At 39.7% G+C, this 14,417-nt stretch overlaps 1 protein-coding gene across 1 annotated transcript; it reads right to left on the bottom strand.

Moving 5' to 3' along the window:
- Positions 1-1,406: 1,406 nt before the first annotated feature.
- sec22a (SEC22 homolog A, vesicle trafficking protein) lies at positions 1,407-14,148 on the bottom strand. The gene is made up of 7 exons (XM_017709531.2): positions 13,984-14,148; positions 10,484-10,679; positions 8,957-9,120; positions 8,335-8,514; positions 7,749-7,867; positions 7,007-7,072; positions 1,407-2,568 (listed from the first exon to the last, which is right to left on the bottom strand). The coding sequence occupies exons 2-7, from the start codon at positions 10,663-10,665 to the stop codon at positions 2,368-2,370; spliced, it is 912 nt and encodes a 303-aa protein (XP_017565020.1). The 5' UTR covers positions 10,666-10,679; positions 13,984-14,148; the 3' UTR covers positions 1,407-2,367.
- Between the last annotated feature and the right edge of the window lie 269 nt (positions 14,149-14,417).

Genomic DNA, 14,417 nt, shown 5'->3' with positions numbered 1-14,417 from the left:
AATAAAAAAAAAAAAAGTAAAGAATCTGCTGGTGCCCATCCCAGAGTCTAGACGTCAACATGAGTGATTACATTGTGAAAAACAAATCTCTGCAGACGTATTTGAAAAACTAAAAGTGAAACAGAACAGGAAGTTGTTACCCAGGTAAAGTATGAATTTTTATATTATTGTAATTGATGAGACTGGTGTGTAATTTTTGTAAAGTTTTTTCCTGATTCTAAAAAATGAACAACTTAACAGTCATTTTGACTGGAAATTAAAATGAATGAAGGGTGGTCTCTGACTACTGCTACAGTACTGTATATGCCTCACGTAGGTGCTCAGTTCTGTCCATTATTTTGACAATAAGAAATCACCTAAACCTTTCTGAACCAGTCGTCTGATCAAGATGCCAAATGTGGTGTCCAAATTTTAGTTTTGCGGTGGAGCCATGAGGCTAATGCAGCGAAAAGGTAACAGCAGCATATGACCACCAATCAGCACTGTACAAAGTGCATGCTTAAATTATCATACACTTGGATTAAATAGTAATCTCATATCTTGCTTGTGTGGTCTGACAAGATTAGACATACTGTTATCTACACAAACTGATTAAATTCAGGCTTCAAGATAGTTAATGTTTACAAAGTCAAAGTAAGCTTCGTCATTCAGATTATACAACAAGGAGTGCACAGCTGAATGAGACTGTTTCTCCAACTCCAGTGTGCAGAAATACAGCTACGCAACATTCATTTTGTTCATTTTTAGATAACAGCATATCAAAGGAAAGCAGACATAAGCAACTTGATATGGTTTGAGGCAAGTGTAATAATGAAGGCATGCAGGTTTGTGTTAGGCTAATCTTGTGGCTATACATTTCCACTACTTGTTAGTAGCATTTGCCTTGTAGTTCCAATTCAAATCTAAAAGAAACAAACTTCAGACACCAAACATGTCACGACTGACTGTCTATACATTACAACAGGGATTAGGGGACTAAAGTAGTTTTTTGGCTGAACCATCGACCTTAAATTAGTTTCTATTACCTTGATATTTTTAGGGTGAAAGCAGGCTCAAAAGATTTTTTTTGTGGTAGAGCTCAACTTATAGACTTGCGAGACAACACAGCTAGAAGCCCCTTTGTCAGTTTTAGAGTTGACCAAGTGGAAAAGTCATTATTTTGCTCTAAAATAAGTGTACTTTCAAACGTAGTGATGGAACTCACACTCTCACTGCACTAAAGGGCATCCCAATTTTACACCACAACACTTCTAGACTACTTTTATAGGAATTGAATTACAGAGGAGCACTTCATTTCATTCAGCTGCTAGCAGTATTACAGGCTTGAGTTAAGGATGTGAACAGTTATTGAAAGGCATACAAGACTAAAAACACAGAGGCAGGCATAAAAACAATATAGTACATTCTTAGAAAGTCAAACTCGTCTTTAATGAAGGTCTCGCAGATTCAAAAACACTCATTTGTTGGACATCTTTTGAACAATCCAGATGCACACACAAATGTAACCATATTCATTCATTCATTCAATTGTCAGTTTTGCTTGCCGGCTCTGGTGCACACCAGTGGAGGCTCAGTGAAGTGAGGCAGCCAAAAGCCTCAGGTGGCAAACAGAGTATATATCAGTCTATACATCAGCAGGCCACTCCTCGGCTGTGAAGGAGAGTGGAATCTATCAGCAGCCAGCGGAGCTGCAGGCAGCATAGAGTCTACTGAGACAGCTGTAGCAGAACATATCATGCTCATGTCTGAATGTGCTTTAGGGGTAAGAATGACTGATGACAGCAGCTTGTAAGCATATAAAATATGACACTAAAGTTTGTGATGTGTGTGCATGCATAAATGAGTACAATATAAAAAGGAAATGGTGTTTCTTGCCTGTAGGTGTCCTATTTGTACATTTTATCTCTATGAAGAGCCAGAAAGTCTTTGCAAAACTGTTAGCTTTAACAATCATCTCTAATCACAAAAGATGCCATAAAAATGCACTGATACATCAATTAACAAAAATATAAATTAATGCCTACTATTCAAATAACCGTAGCATATGCAAATCTGTGCACTTTCAATTTTTTGTAACAAAATGCTAAAATGGAGAAATGCACACATTTTAGGATAACCAGAGCAGTTAGCTAAATAAGTATGATGCCTCCTACAGTCAGACTCTACCACAGCCTCCATGTCTTGTCAACACCCACCTCACTGTAGAGTCTAACTGAAAGGGGACTCTTTAGGTGGAACTCACATCATTCAGTGTCCTGGTGTTTCCCTCACAGTCCTAAGACGTGTGGGAGACTGCAGATGCAGATGACGGTGTTGAGGGAGGCCGTGTGTGTGTTTCCCTGGTCTCTCAGCAAGTTAGGTGCATTTTCAGACATTATAGTCTGGAGCTTTACCCTGTGGCTGCCTCAGGCGGATTTGCAGAGTGATGAAGGCCCCCACCGTTACATGGAAGAGGATCTGCCACACGTTGCGCAGTTCATACAGGTACATGTTGCACAGGCAGATCAGAGCAAAGGCCAGGAATGACTTGATGTTTCTCCAGACTGAGAAGTATGCAAATAAGTAACACTGAAGAGAGAGACACAAATGCAGCAGCATTACTTTACTGCAAGCAGGAGATTTACACACATAAGGACTGTCCTTAACTACGAAGTTTCTTAGTTGGTCAAAAACCAGACTAGAAGTCAAGAGAAAACTGCAAAAAAGGTCAACAACAGTAATACAGTAGTGGCATTCTGTAAAAATGTGTCATTTGAGTTGACACAGTATTAGAAAGATCTTTGCAAATACGTGTAAATATTAGTTCAAAATTCATCATTTTTTTTTTTTTTATTACAAGAAGATTTTAATGAAATTAGCACTGATATCATAAAAAGACTAATTACTGGAGAACACTGCACTATACTTAAAACAAGTTTGCACCTAAATGCCACTCCCATTCCACCTTCTTTAAATCATCTTCAAATATGTGACCAAATGAAGGACTTTAGACATTTGTTTTGCTCTTTATGCATATCAACACTAGTCCAGTAAAAGATTTGTTTAAACAGCTGTTTAAACCTTTAAGAAATACAATTTAACTACAATTTACTGAAAAAAAAAAAATTCTAAAAAGACTGGGTATCTCACACTACCTGACTGGTGACTGATGCATCACACACTACACAACCTTTACAGTGGTGCTTGAAAGTTTGTGAAACCTTCAGACTTTTCTATATTTCTGCATAAATATGACCTAAAACATCATCAGATTTTCACACAAGTCCTAAAAGTAGATGAAGAGAACCCAGTTAATAAATGACACAAAAATATTATTCTTGGTCATTTGTTTATTGAGGAAAATGATCCAATATTACATATTTGTGAGTGGCAAAGGTTCGTGAACCTGTAGGATCAGCAGGCAATTTGAAGGTGAAATTAGAGTCAGGTGTTTTCAATCAATGGGATGATAATCAGGTGTGAGTGGGCACCCTGTTTTATTTAAAGAACGGGGATCCATCAAAGTCTGCTCTTCACAACACATGTTTATGGAAGTGCATCATGGCCCGAACAAAGGAGATTTCTGAGGACCTCAGAAAGAGTTGCTGATGCTCATCAGGCTGGAAAGGTTACAAAACAATCTCTAAAGAGTTTGGACTCCACCAATCCACAGTCTGACGGATTGTGTACAAATGGAGGAAATTCAAGACCATTGTTTCCCTCCCCAGGAGTGGTCAACCAACAAAGATCACTCCAAGGGCAAAGCGTGTAATAGTCGGCGAGGTCACAGAGGACCCCAGGGTAACTTCTAAGCAACTGAAGGCCTCTCTCACATTGGCTAATGTTAATGTTCATGAGTCCACCATCAGGAGAACACTGAACAACAATGGTGTGCATGGCAGGCTTGCAAGGAGAAAGCCACTGCTCTCCAAAAACAACATTGCTGCTCGTCTGCAGTTTGCTAAAGATCACGTGGACAAGCCAGAAGGCAACTGGAAGAATGTTTTGTGGACGGAGGAGACCAAAATAGAACTTTTTGGTTTAAATGAAAAGCGTTATGTTTGGAAAAAGGAATGCATTACGCTGCATTACTCAATAAGAACCTTATCCCATCTGTGAAACATGGTGGTGGTAGTATCATGGCTTGGGCCTGTTTTGCTGCATCTGGGCCAGGACGGCTTGCCATCATTGATGGAACAATAAATTCTGAATTATATCAGAGAATTCTAAAGGAAAATGTCAGGACATCTGTCCATGAACTGAATCTCAAGAGAAGGTGGGTCATGCAGCAAGACAATGACCCTAAGCACACAAGTCGTTCTACCAAAGAATGGTTAAAAAGAATAAGGTTAATGTTTTGGAATGGCCAAGTCAAAGTCCTGACCTTAATCCCATTGAAATGTTGTTGAAGGACCTGAAACGAGCAGTTAATGTGAGGAAACCCACCAACATCCCAGAGTTGAAGCTGTTCTGTACGGAGGAATGGGCTAAAATTCCTCCAAGCTGGTGTGCAGGACTGATCAACAGTTACCGGAAATGTTTAGTTGCAGTTATTGCTGCACAGGGGGGTCACACCAGATATAAGGTTCACATACTCACATACTCCGGGCCATGATTCCATAAACATGTGTTGTGAAGAGCAGACTTTGATGGATCCCCGTTCTTTAAATAAAACAGGGTGCCCACTCACACCTGATTGTCATCCCATTGATTGAAAACACCTGACTCTAATTTCACCTTCAAATTAACTGCTAATCCTACAGGTTCACAAACCTTTGCCACTCACAAATATGTAATATTGGATCATTTTCCTCAATAATTAAATGACCAAGAAAAATATTTTTGTGTCATTTATTTAACTGGGTTGTCTTTATCGACTTTTAGGACTTTTAAGAATCTGATGATGTTTTAGGTCATATTTATGCAGAAATATAGAAAATTCTAAAGGGTTCACAAACTTTCCAGCACCACTGTAAGCTGTTGCTGAACCTAACAACTTACTTAAGTTGCATAAACTCACTCATTCTCCCATTACTAAGAAATACAAATAAACATGGAGCAGCTTGCTGCTGCTGTTTTTTCTGCCATTTGCATTGACATAGCAAGAGCAGTGGGTAAATCTATTTCAGTGAGGATCACTGATCCAAAAAAAATATATGTATACATAATGTTATCCCGATTTAATTTCAGCCTAATTCACCACTCAGCACAGCCTATCTGCAAAACATCACCAGCCTCAAAGGGTGGAGGCCAGGGCACTCTTTCGATGTAAGTGTAGACTGTCACCATATCTCTTCAGAGTATCGACCACACAGCATTGATGAGTACCTCAGTGTCCTCGTAGAACAATGCTACACAATCAATTCTGTCACAAGTACGCAGTGTGCTGTGCCGCACTGTGCTAGAGGACAGGAAGATTGTAACACTCTTTATCAGCCACTGAAAATGAGGCCAATTGCATCTTAAAGAGCCCTCATGCTCTGAACACAAACGTGAATTCCACCGATAGGCCATAATCCACGGAAAATAAATAAAGCAGTAAAAATGTCATAGTGGTAATGTTCATACTTGTATGATCCTAAAATCAAGTTTGAATGGGGAAAAAAAGGACAGAAATGTAATAAATCTCTGCTTTAAAAATTCTGATGACTGCTATGTGGGTGTAGTCCTAATATTGTGATTAACAAACATGATTGACATCCCTCAGACTAACACTCCCAGCCTGCAACATCACTTAAACAAAACATAATAGTGGGTACATATCCTCACTGTTGGAAGAAAACCTTGCTTTACTTTCTTTAATTTTACAATGCCAGCTGCTCTTTACTCTGTATCCAAATTTCATGGATGAATAGACAAACGTAAATAGCCCAAAAGAACTTAGAATAAAATCTTATTACATTAACTTACACTGAAAGTTAAGACTGTTCTTGCTTCTCCTGTGAAGTTTAAATCTGACTGCAATGGAACTAAACTTCACAAGAGAAGCAAGCAGGTGGTGTTGTATATCCCACTGTCTCCACTCCAACTAAAACACTGTCCAGCTTTTTTTATGGAGACAGCTTCAATAAAGTAAGGCACCTTTTCACTTTACTGCTGGATACGCATCCAGGAAATGCTGGTGCGGCTGGTTAACTGAACTAACAAATAAATGGATGTTGTTCTTGCTAGCTCATTTATGCCTACATTTTGTTTTTAGTTTTTGTTTGTCGTTAACTTTCTCGTGGTAAGTTTCTATGACTTTAACAAAGTGGCCATTAGGGAAGACTATTTTATTACAGCAACCTTGTGATTGGTTAGACGACTGCTTACATACTCACCAAGATCAGGACTGCCTAGTTTACTTTTAAAAGTAAAATGTGGGCAAAATACATCGGCTATCTATAGGGCACTAGAAAGTTACTGATAGGACATACTTTGAATGTGTATATTAGGATTGCACAGATACCAGTACTGATACTAATACGGCACTTAAAAGCAGTATTGGTATTGACGATGGGGACACCAATAGCTGTGTCTGCATGCTAGAAGTTATAAAAATGCTCATACCAAATTCTGTAATAGCAGTATTTTATGGGAAGAGAATAATACTGGGTGTTTTTATTTTATTATTGGTAGCAGCTATTGGCCAAAACTTAAGGATCAGGTATCAGAAAGGAGAAAGTGATATATATGCATCTCTAACAAATACTGTTCAACCACAAGATTAAACTACTTGGATAAAAAAAACAAAAAAAAAACATGGAGTTAGGTTCCATGGGGCTTTTACACCCCCACAAGCAATGTTTTTATGGCATAAACCCTCAATGAGAATTTTCAGGAAAAACTAAGAAAATTAAATAAATAAATAAATGAATAAAGAAATACTTATCACATGGTGTGAATAAGTTGGGCAGTGATTCCTCATTGATATTTTTTTAACCCTTTTCCCTAAGAGTGAGTAAAAGCAGCTCTGCACTGATGGGTAATGGAGGCTGACAGGCAGGCAGTAAGTCACTTGAGTGCCTGATGGACGGCTCTTGCTTACCTGATAAAGACAGGCTGCCGTACCCAGGAAAAAGGCAATTACGTAATTAAAGTCTTCATCCTCATTCTGCGGATAGAGCAGAAAAACAGGAGTCAGGGTGCCGCATTAAGGAAATATGCTGCATGGACAAATTGCACCAGGATATCCTGTGCTAAATGGTTAGATGCATTAAGCTGCGGTAGAAGGCTGGAAGTACAGAAGAGCTGGATCATCAGCTGCAATGCGCAACTGTTTTACATAGCAACAACTAAGAACTACATATGTCCTACATTCCTGAATTGTAATTACATGGTAGTTATGCATTATTTATAAAGATGCAACGATTTCAATACAATTAAAAAAAAACAAAAAAAAATCATCTGAGTCTCTTATTTGCTGTCTTTTGTGGAAAAAATGATCAATGATCAAATCTAGACATCTGGATGCATACGATTAGGGTAAAGTGGGAGGGGAGGGGCTTATACTGCATACACTTGCATGATGATGTTTTTATTTTTAAGTCATAAGTTTAACGGGTTGCAATATTTGTCAGATTTTGTTAGAGGGTTGGTGTGACAGGCACTGAAAGTTTTATTTAACTTTTACTTCTAGAATTACAGCTCCATAGAAGAAACATCTTTAACATATATTAAAATCTAAAACCAAACTGAATCTTCATCTAGAATATAAATTCACCTGAAAATATGTACATCATAGCAGCTCTTAATTAGTTACACGGCATATTCTTAAACAAAAAGTTTACCTGCAATATGCTCTCAATGGCATGGACTCCCCGGAGTAAATTGAGCGCACTGCACAAAACACTTAGGACACATGCCACAATGCCTGACAAGGTGACAGGCTCCAACATTTGATTAGGAGCTGTAGGGTCGAAACAAATATACCAAATCAAGAAGAACACTGCACCAAAATGACACATTTCCAGACAATAATCAGACTGAAAGAACCCTTTTCTAAGACAGATTTTGACAGCGAGCACGTCATAATTAAACTATTAAGCAGAGACATGTTTTTGCTTTTCAGAGTTACAGATAACATTTTAAATGTTAACATTCAGACAAAACAAGACTATTCAACAATTATGTGCAATTATGCTGGTACAACGAGGCACTCAATAATTTCAGACACCATTCTTGAAGCTTTCAACCATGAAGAGTCAATTAGGAGTAATCAGAGAATGAATGGAGAGAGAATACGTCATTAGAATATGGTAAAATTACTAATAAGGAATAAAAACAAGTGGGTACCAGTTACCACCATGCAATCTAAGCCATGTTACTAAGCATCTCAGCATCTTTGATAAGAGCAAGGAGTTGAATAGACAGTACCTATGCCTTTATATTTGGAGGTGGTGCTGTGGGAGAAGCCATTGATTGAGCCCAGGTCCTCAGGAGAGAGCTGGTATGGAGGCCGCAGCTTGATCTCCGTCTGCATATCAGCCAGATTGATCTTAGTGGAGAGAGAGCGTGGGCTGTTGTAGCGCTGCTTGGTCTTCTGAATGAAGTTGTCTATCAGAAAAAACAAAATTTGAAAACTACACAAATGAATGCAACTAAACAAATGAATGCAACCATGCTCAACAATGATAACACTAAAATACTGTACTTCCTGTTCAGTGACACAATCTGGTTGACTCTCAGCAATGGCACATATAGAGCTGCAAATTTTCAACACTGCAATATACAATACCACCGCCACAGTAGGGCACAGGGGCTTTACGCAAACAAACCTTATATTTTGACAGGTGGTGGCCAATTAGATTGTTGAATGTGGCATAAGTGTTTCGTCACCACACACTTGCATACATTTTTAGTTTGGACAGTTAAATATGCTGTGACCAAAATATGGAGTCAGAACTGGCATGGTTCACTGTAATGTAGTATGTATGTCACAAATCAATACTGATTGATGGAGGGACAGATAGGTGGATGCACAGACGGGGGCACTCACCAAACTCGATGAAGGAGTATGGCCTGACAGCGCTGTTAATGCGCTTGGTATCATATGTGACAATGAACTCTCTCTGCAACTCATCCAGGAAACAAAATGCCAAGACATTGGGATAGTTCTCTGTGCACACCATCAAGTAGCCCACTCCCAGAGAACTTGTGAAACTGAGGAATAAACACAAGAGGCATTAATCTCAAAGAAATGATGTCATGAAATGACCAATGATGTTACAATACTTCACTACCCTAAATAAAAACATATTCTAAGTCTTAAAGAAAAGCTTAAGATAATGCAATTTACCCCACTCTTCATCATGTTTTGTTTGGAAAGCTGCTTATCCTTGTTAACCATGCTAAGTAAGCCCATGTGAAAACAGCACCTGCCTCACGATTAGAGTGGGTGAGAAACCCTCAACACAAAAATTTAACAAAGTTTTCAAACAACTCTAAATAAGCAGAGTTCATATCCACATTACTTGGAAATGCACCTCTCCATACCAATCTATTCATCAATTACTCACACTGCTACAATTACTTCTTCTTTTAAGCGTAGGCAGCTTGACAGCCTCACAGGAAATGGGGTAGAATTTGTCATTGCATCTCTCTCTATTAAGGTCTCCTCTGAGAGATGAAACAATTTCATGACTCACACCCCCGAAGGAGGGGAAGGGGGGAGAGTCGACGCATTTGTGCCTGCTTATGAAGTTTGGGGTGATGAATAGCACCCGCCTGGAGTGCCAGTCTTCAAAACGGCTGCCCTCAAGGCCCTCAGAAGAGCCATACATCTGTGTTAGCCTCCACCGAAAGAAGACTTTAAATCTCACATTGGATTAGCCGCCGATGTAAATGATGTGCAGGCACTCTACCTTGCGTCTTTCAAGAGCTTCTGTTCATTTTGACTGAGTGACTTTGTATCCAGACACAGAAGAGATGTCACAGGAGAACTTCTTATTGCTTTCCATTAAAGTCACTTGTAAACAAAGATCTTTAAGTTTGTGTTTGTCATATTGCAAGAGTGAGGAAAACGTCCTTTCAGACAATAATAAAGCAATCCTGCACACACACAGAGCTGCATGAAAGAAGACAGCTTTAATTGACCATAGCTCATAATAGCTCTGGTGACATTCCAAAGCACAGTTAAGACACTTAGAATTTATATATCATGACTTCAGGGACACAGAGTCCTAAAATGAACACTGAATTTCCCTGAAGATTTAGGTCTGTCTTTTCAACTAAACACTATTTACAACTAAAGACACTTTAAAGTCCTCTGTCAAATCCATGTTGCTTAGCAGAAAAACAAATGAAGAAGGATTCTTTCTTGATTAAAGCATAAGATCTCCATGACAACAAGTAGACAACCATTGTAACATATGACATTTGCAGGTTTATAAAGATGTTTAAAGTGCTTTCACTTACACAATTAAAGCTTAAAAGTTTTCTACAGCCATCTCTTTACCTCTCACAATTCTTCAGGAATACGGACACCTACAACGGACAACTGCATAGAAACAGCTATAACACTTACTTCACATTGTATTGGCCTGTTTTGAGAGAGCAGCGGTCAGGGAACTGGCTGAGTTTTTTTGACAGGCCTTTGAGGTGCTTCTTGGTCTCCTGCAGTCCTTTGTCCTGTTCATAGTCAGTGGAGGCAGAGAGAGGCAGGCCGTCCCTCACCCGCACCACAGAGGCAAACAGGACCATAGACATCTTCCAGCTAAAACCTGTAAATGCAAGAAAGCATGCAAAGTGAACTGAATACTTCACTTACAGCTTATGACACTGAATAATCAGTATTTTAATATATTATTGTTAGAATTAGGGCTGTCATTCTCTATCATGTTAGTTATGAAATGGTCGACCATTAATTCTGGCAACTAATTGAATAATCATCATAATTAGGTACTTTAAATAAACCAAATAATAAAAATGAAGAATGGAGATGGAGAATAATCATCAAGCCAACTAACTATTGCTGACTCATCAAGGAAAAAAAAAAACATAATTGTTTTGGTGCTGTAAGATTGATCATCTATACGGGTAAACCCGGATTTTGACATAAACTATCTTGCCAAAAGTATTGGCTTGTCTGCCTTCACACGCATATGAACTTAAGTGACATTCCACCTTAATCAATAGGGTTTAATATGATGTCGGCCCACCCTTTGCAGCTATAACAGCTTCAACTCTTCTGGGAAGGCTTTCCACGAGGTTTAGGAGTGTATTTATGGGAATTTTTGACCATTCTTCCAGAAGCACATTTGTGAGGTCAGACACTGATGTTGGAAGAGAAGGCCTGGCTCTCAGTCTCCGCTCTAATTCATCCCAAAGGTGTTTCATCAGGTTGAGGTCAGGACTCTGTGCAGGCCAGTCAAGTTCTTCCACACCAAACTCGCGCATCCATGTCTTTACGGATCTGCTTTGTGCACTGGTACGCAGTCATGTTGGAACAAGAAGGGGCCATCCCCAAACTGTTCCAACAAAGTTGGGAGCTTTGAAATTGTCCAAAGTCTCTTGGTCTGCTTAAGCATTAAGAGTTCCTTTCACTGGAACTAAGGGGCCGAGCCCAACTCCTGAAAATCGACCCCACAGTATAATCCCCCCTCCACTAAACTTAACACTTGTCACAATGCAGGCAGACCAGTACCGTTCTCCTGGCAGCCGCCAAATCCAGACTCGTCCATTGGATTGCCAGATGGAGAAACCTGATTCATCAATCCAGAGAACACATCTCCGCTGCTCTAGAGTCCAGTGGTGGTGCTTTACACCACTGCATTGGACACCTTGCATTGCGCTTGGTGATGTAAGGCTTGGATGCAGCTTCTCTGCCATGGAAACCCATTCCATTAAGCTTTCTATGCTGGACTTGAGCTAATCTGAAGGCCACATGAAGTTTGAAGATCTGTAGTGATTGACTCTGCAGAAAGTTAGTGACTTCTGCGCACTATGCGCCTCAGTATCTGCTGACCCCGCTCTGTCATTTTACATGGCCGACCACTTCGTGGCTGAGTTGCTGTCATTTCCACTTTGTCATAATACCACTGACAGTTGACTGCGGAATATTTAGTAGCGAGGAAATTTCACGATTGGATTTGTTGCACAGGTGGCATCCTATCACGGTACCACGGTGGAATTCACTGAGATCCTGAGAGCGACCCATTCTTTCACAAATGTTTGTGGAAGCAGCCTGCAGGCCTAGGTGATTGGTTTATACACCTAGGACCATCGAAATGATTGGAACACCTGAATTAAATTATTTGGATGGGTGAGTGAATATTTTTGGAAATACAGTGTAGCGTTATTTTTTTTTCATTCGTTTAAGTATTTAGTGACATTCTTAGTAAAATATTTTATTAATAATGAAAATTAAATTAATGATATAATGCCCACAAAATAGTGCTGATTCTGTCACCCAGCAGTTTGTTTTACTGAGTGTGTCAGATTAAAAGAGCTGTATGAAACTCATTAAAATTAAATAAAAATGTGTTCTGTTTGGTATCATTTTGAGATTTTTTTCATATAATTTTAAGAAAGGAAAATGGGACAAGATAGTTTAATCACAACTACCTATGTCACATTTATACCATAAAGTAGCAAAACTCAGGAAGTAGTGGGTTCTTATTATGCTAACACAGTACTGAATTTTTTTGGAAGCTTTTCCATGATGTGTCTTGTTTTCTCTAACTTACTTTCCAGGTAAATAGTGCACCTAATAAGCTTCTTTCAGTGTTTCGTGTGAATCCATCCACACAAAAAATGAAGTGGCCATTCTTCTCCATTTATCATCCACATGGTAAGTGACAAAATGTAAACACAGTTTTCCTCTTTCATTGATTACACTTTAACTATTTAGAAGTCATGTAAAACATGCTTTAAGTGATGTACTGTCTTTAAACTACCTTTTTTCTTGGTACAAACAACAACTAGCATGTTACTGAATGTCCTACCATCCAAGCAAATTTCTAAAAAGTTGTTGTACCATATAACTATGACTACATGAACACAGGCGATAAAGTGCTCATTATGTCCACCTTTGATAATTCATTACAGCAGAATCAAACAGACAAAAAACAACAGTGTTAAAACAACACTGACCAGATGTAACAGCCCAGCTGTCAGTTAGATTAAGGCAGCGTTATATGGCAAAAGCACACTCAGACAGCAGGGCAGATAAAATAACTCAAACGCGCCAACATTTTATTGTTTTCAAGTGGAGGATCCAGCTAATAAAAAGGTATAACGAACTGTATGACACGCTGTATCGTTGCTGGTATTTTATAAACGCTAGTATTTTAAATAACACCGACATTAAAGTGAAGCAGAAACAGGTCAGTACCGCGGACAGCACCTTCTGTTTTTCTCGCGACAACTCAGGTACCGCTTTCTGCTCAGCTAAGTGCCTGTTTGTTTACATTCGTTTGAATTTGCCTCGTTTCTTACTTCAGGTCTCCACGGCATCATTTAAAGCCAAAATCTGCCACAACATGACAGACAACGGAGATAAACGCGACAGGCCCGCTTTACCCACACTGTGGAGACACTGTCCGCTCTCTCAGCAGCAGCTAATGTTAGCTATGCTGGCTATTTAGGTTAGCCAGCTAGCTGAACGAGCCTCGTTGATTGGCAGCTTTGCAACCTTTACATGTCCAATAAATCGGCTACCTACACATTTTTCTGATTATTAACGTTACTCTAAACCAAACAGCAAAACAATAAACACGCTGACAGCGCTGCACAATCCGAAGCATGACTTAGCTAATCGAGCTACGAAACAGGTTAGCGAATTAGCTAGGTTAGGTTAGCTAGCTAGGAACATCTGTCCACAGCAGTCCGCAGAACCGGGCTCCTTCTTTCTGAAAAACATCATTTGCCTTACTAAATATTTCACTGCCTAAAGCTCATCAGGTGCCCTGTGTCAGGCGCAGATCAGTTCACCTCGGACACCTCAGACAAACCTGAGGGGTTTCATTAGGATGAGGCCCGCACGACGAGCCAACACAGGTGCTCAGAAGCAGAAGGGCGGCTGACCTGTGCAGAGGCATGTCCTGATTAACGGGACTCAGTTGTGCACTCGCAGCCGCTGAAGTCCAGAAATGAACATCATTCTGTCCGCTTGTTTGTAGCTGTTCGCTCCGCTGAGGGAGGATGGAGCCATAGGGGAGCGCTGACGTGGCTGAGCGACGTGCATTGTGGGTAAGAGCGTGGCGCGCACGCACGCACGCACGCACGCGCGCGCACACACACACACACACACACACACACACACACACACGCACGTTGAAGTCTTTTATTGACCCTGATTTATATAAACCTTTATTCAGTTTACAGTGTTTCCACTTTAGACTCATACTTTGCACATTGTAAGGTTTACAGGTATGACGTGTGTGTGTGTGTGTGTGTCTGAGTGAGTGATGGTAGGAATGCACGTTTTATTTTATTTTATTTTGTTATATTTTATTTAT

The sequence above is a fragment of the Pygocentrus nattereri genome, chromosome 6 (genome assembly GCF_015220715.1).
Source record: "Pygocentrus nattereri isolate fPygNat1 chromosome 6, fPygNat1.pri, whole genome shotgun sequence".
Classification (NCBI taxonomy): Eukaryota; Metazoa; Chordata; class Actinopteri; order Characiformes; family Serrasalmidae; genus Pygocentrus; species Pygocentrus nattereri.
The sequence above is the reverse complement of the archived record's forward strand: the minus strand, read 5'-3'. Positions and strand labels throughout refer to the sequence as shown.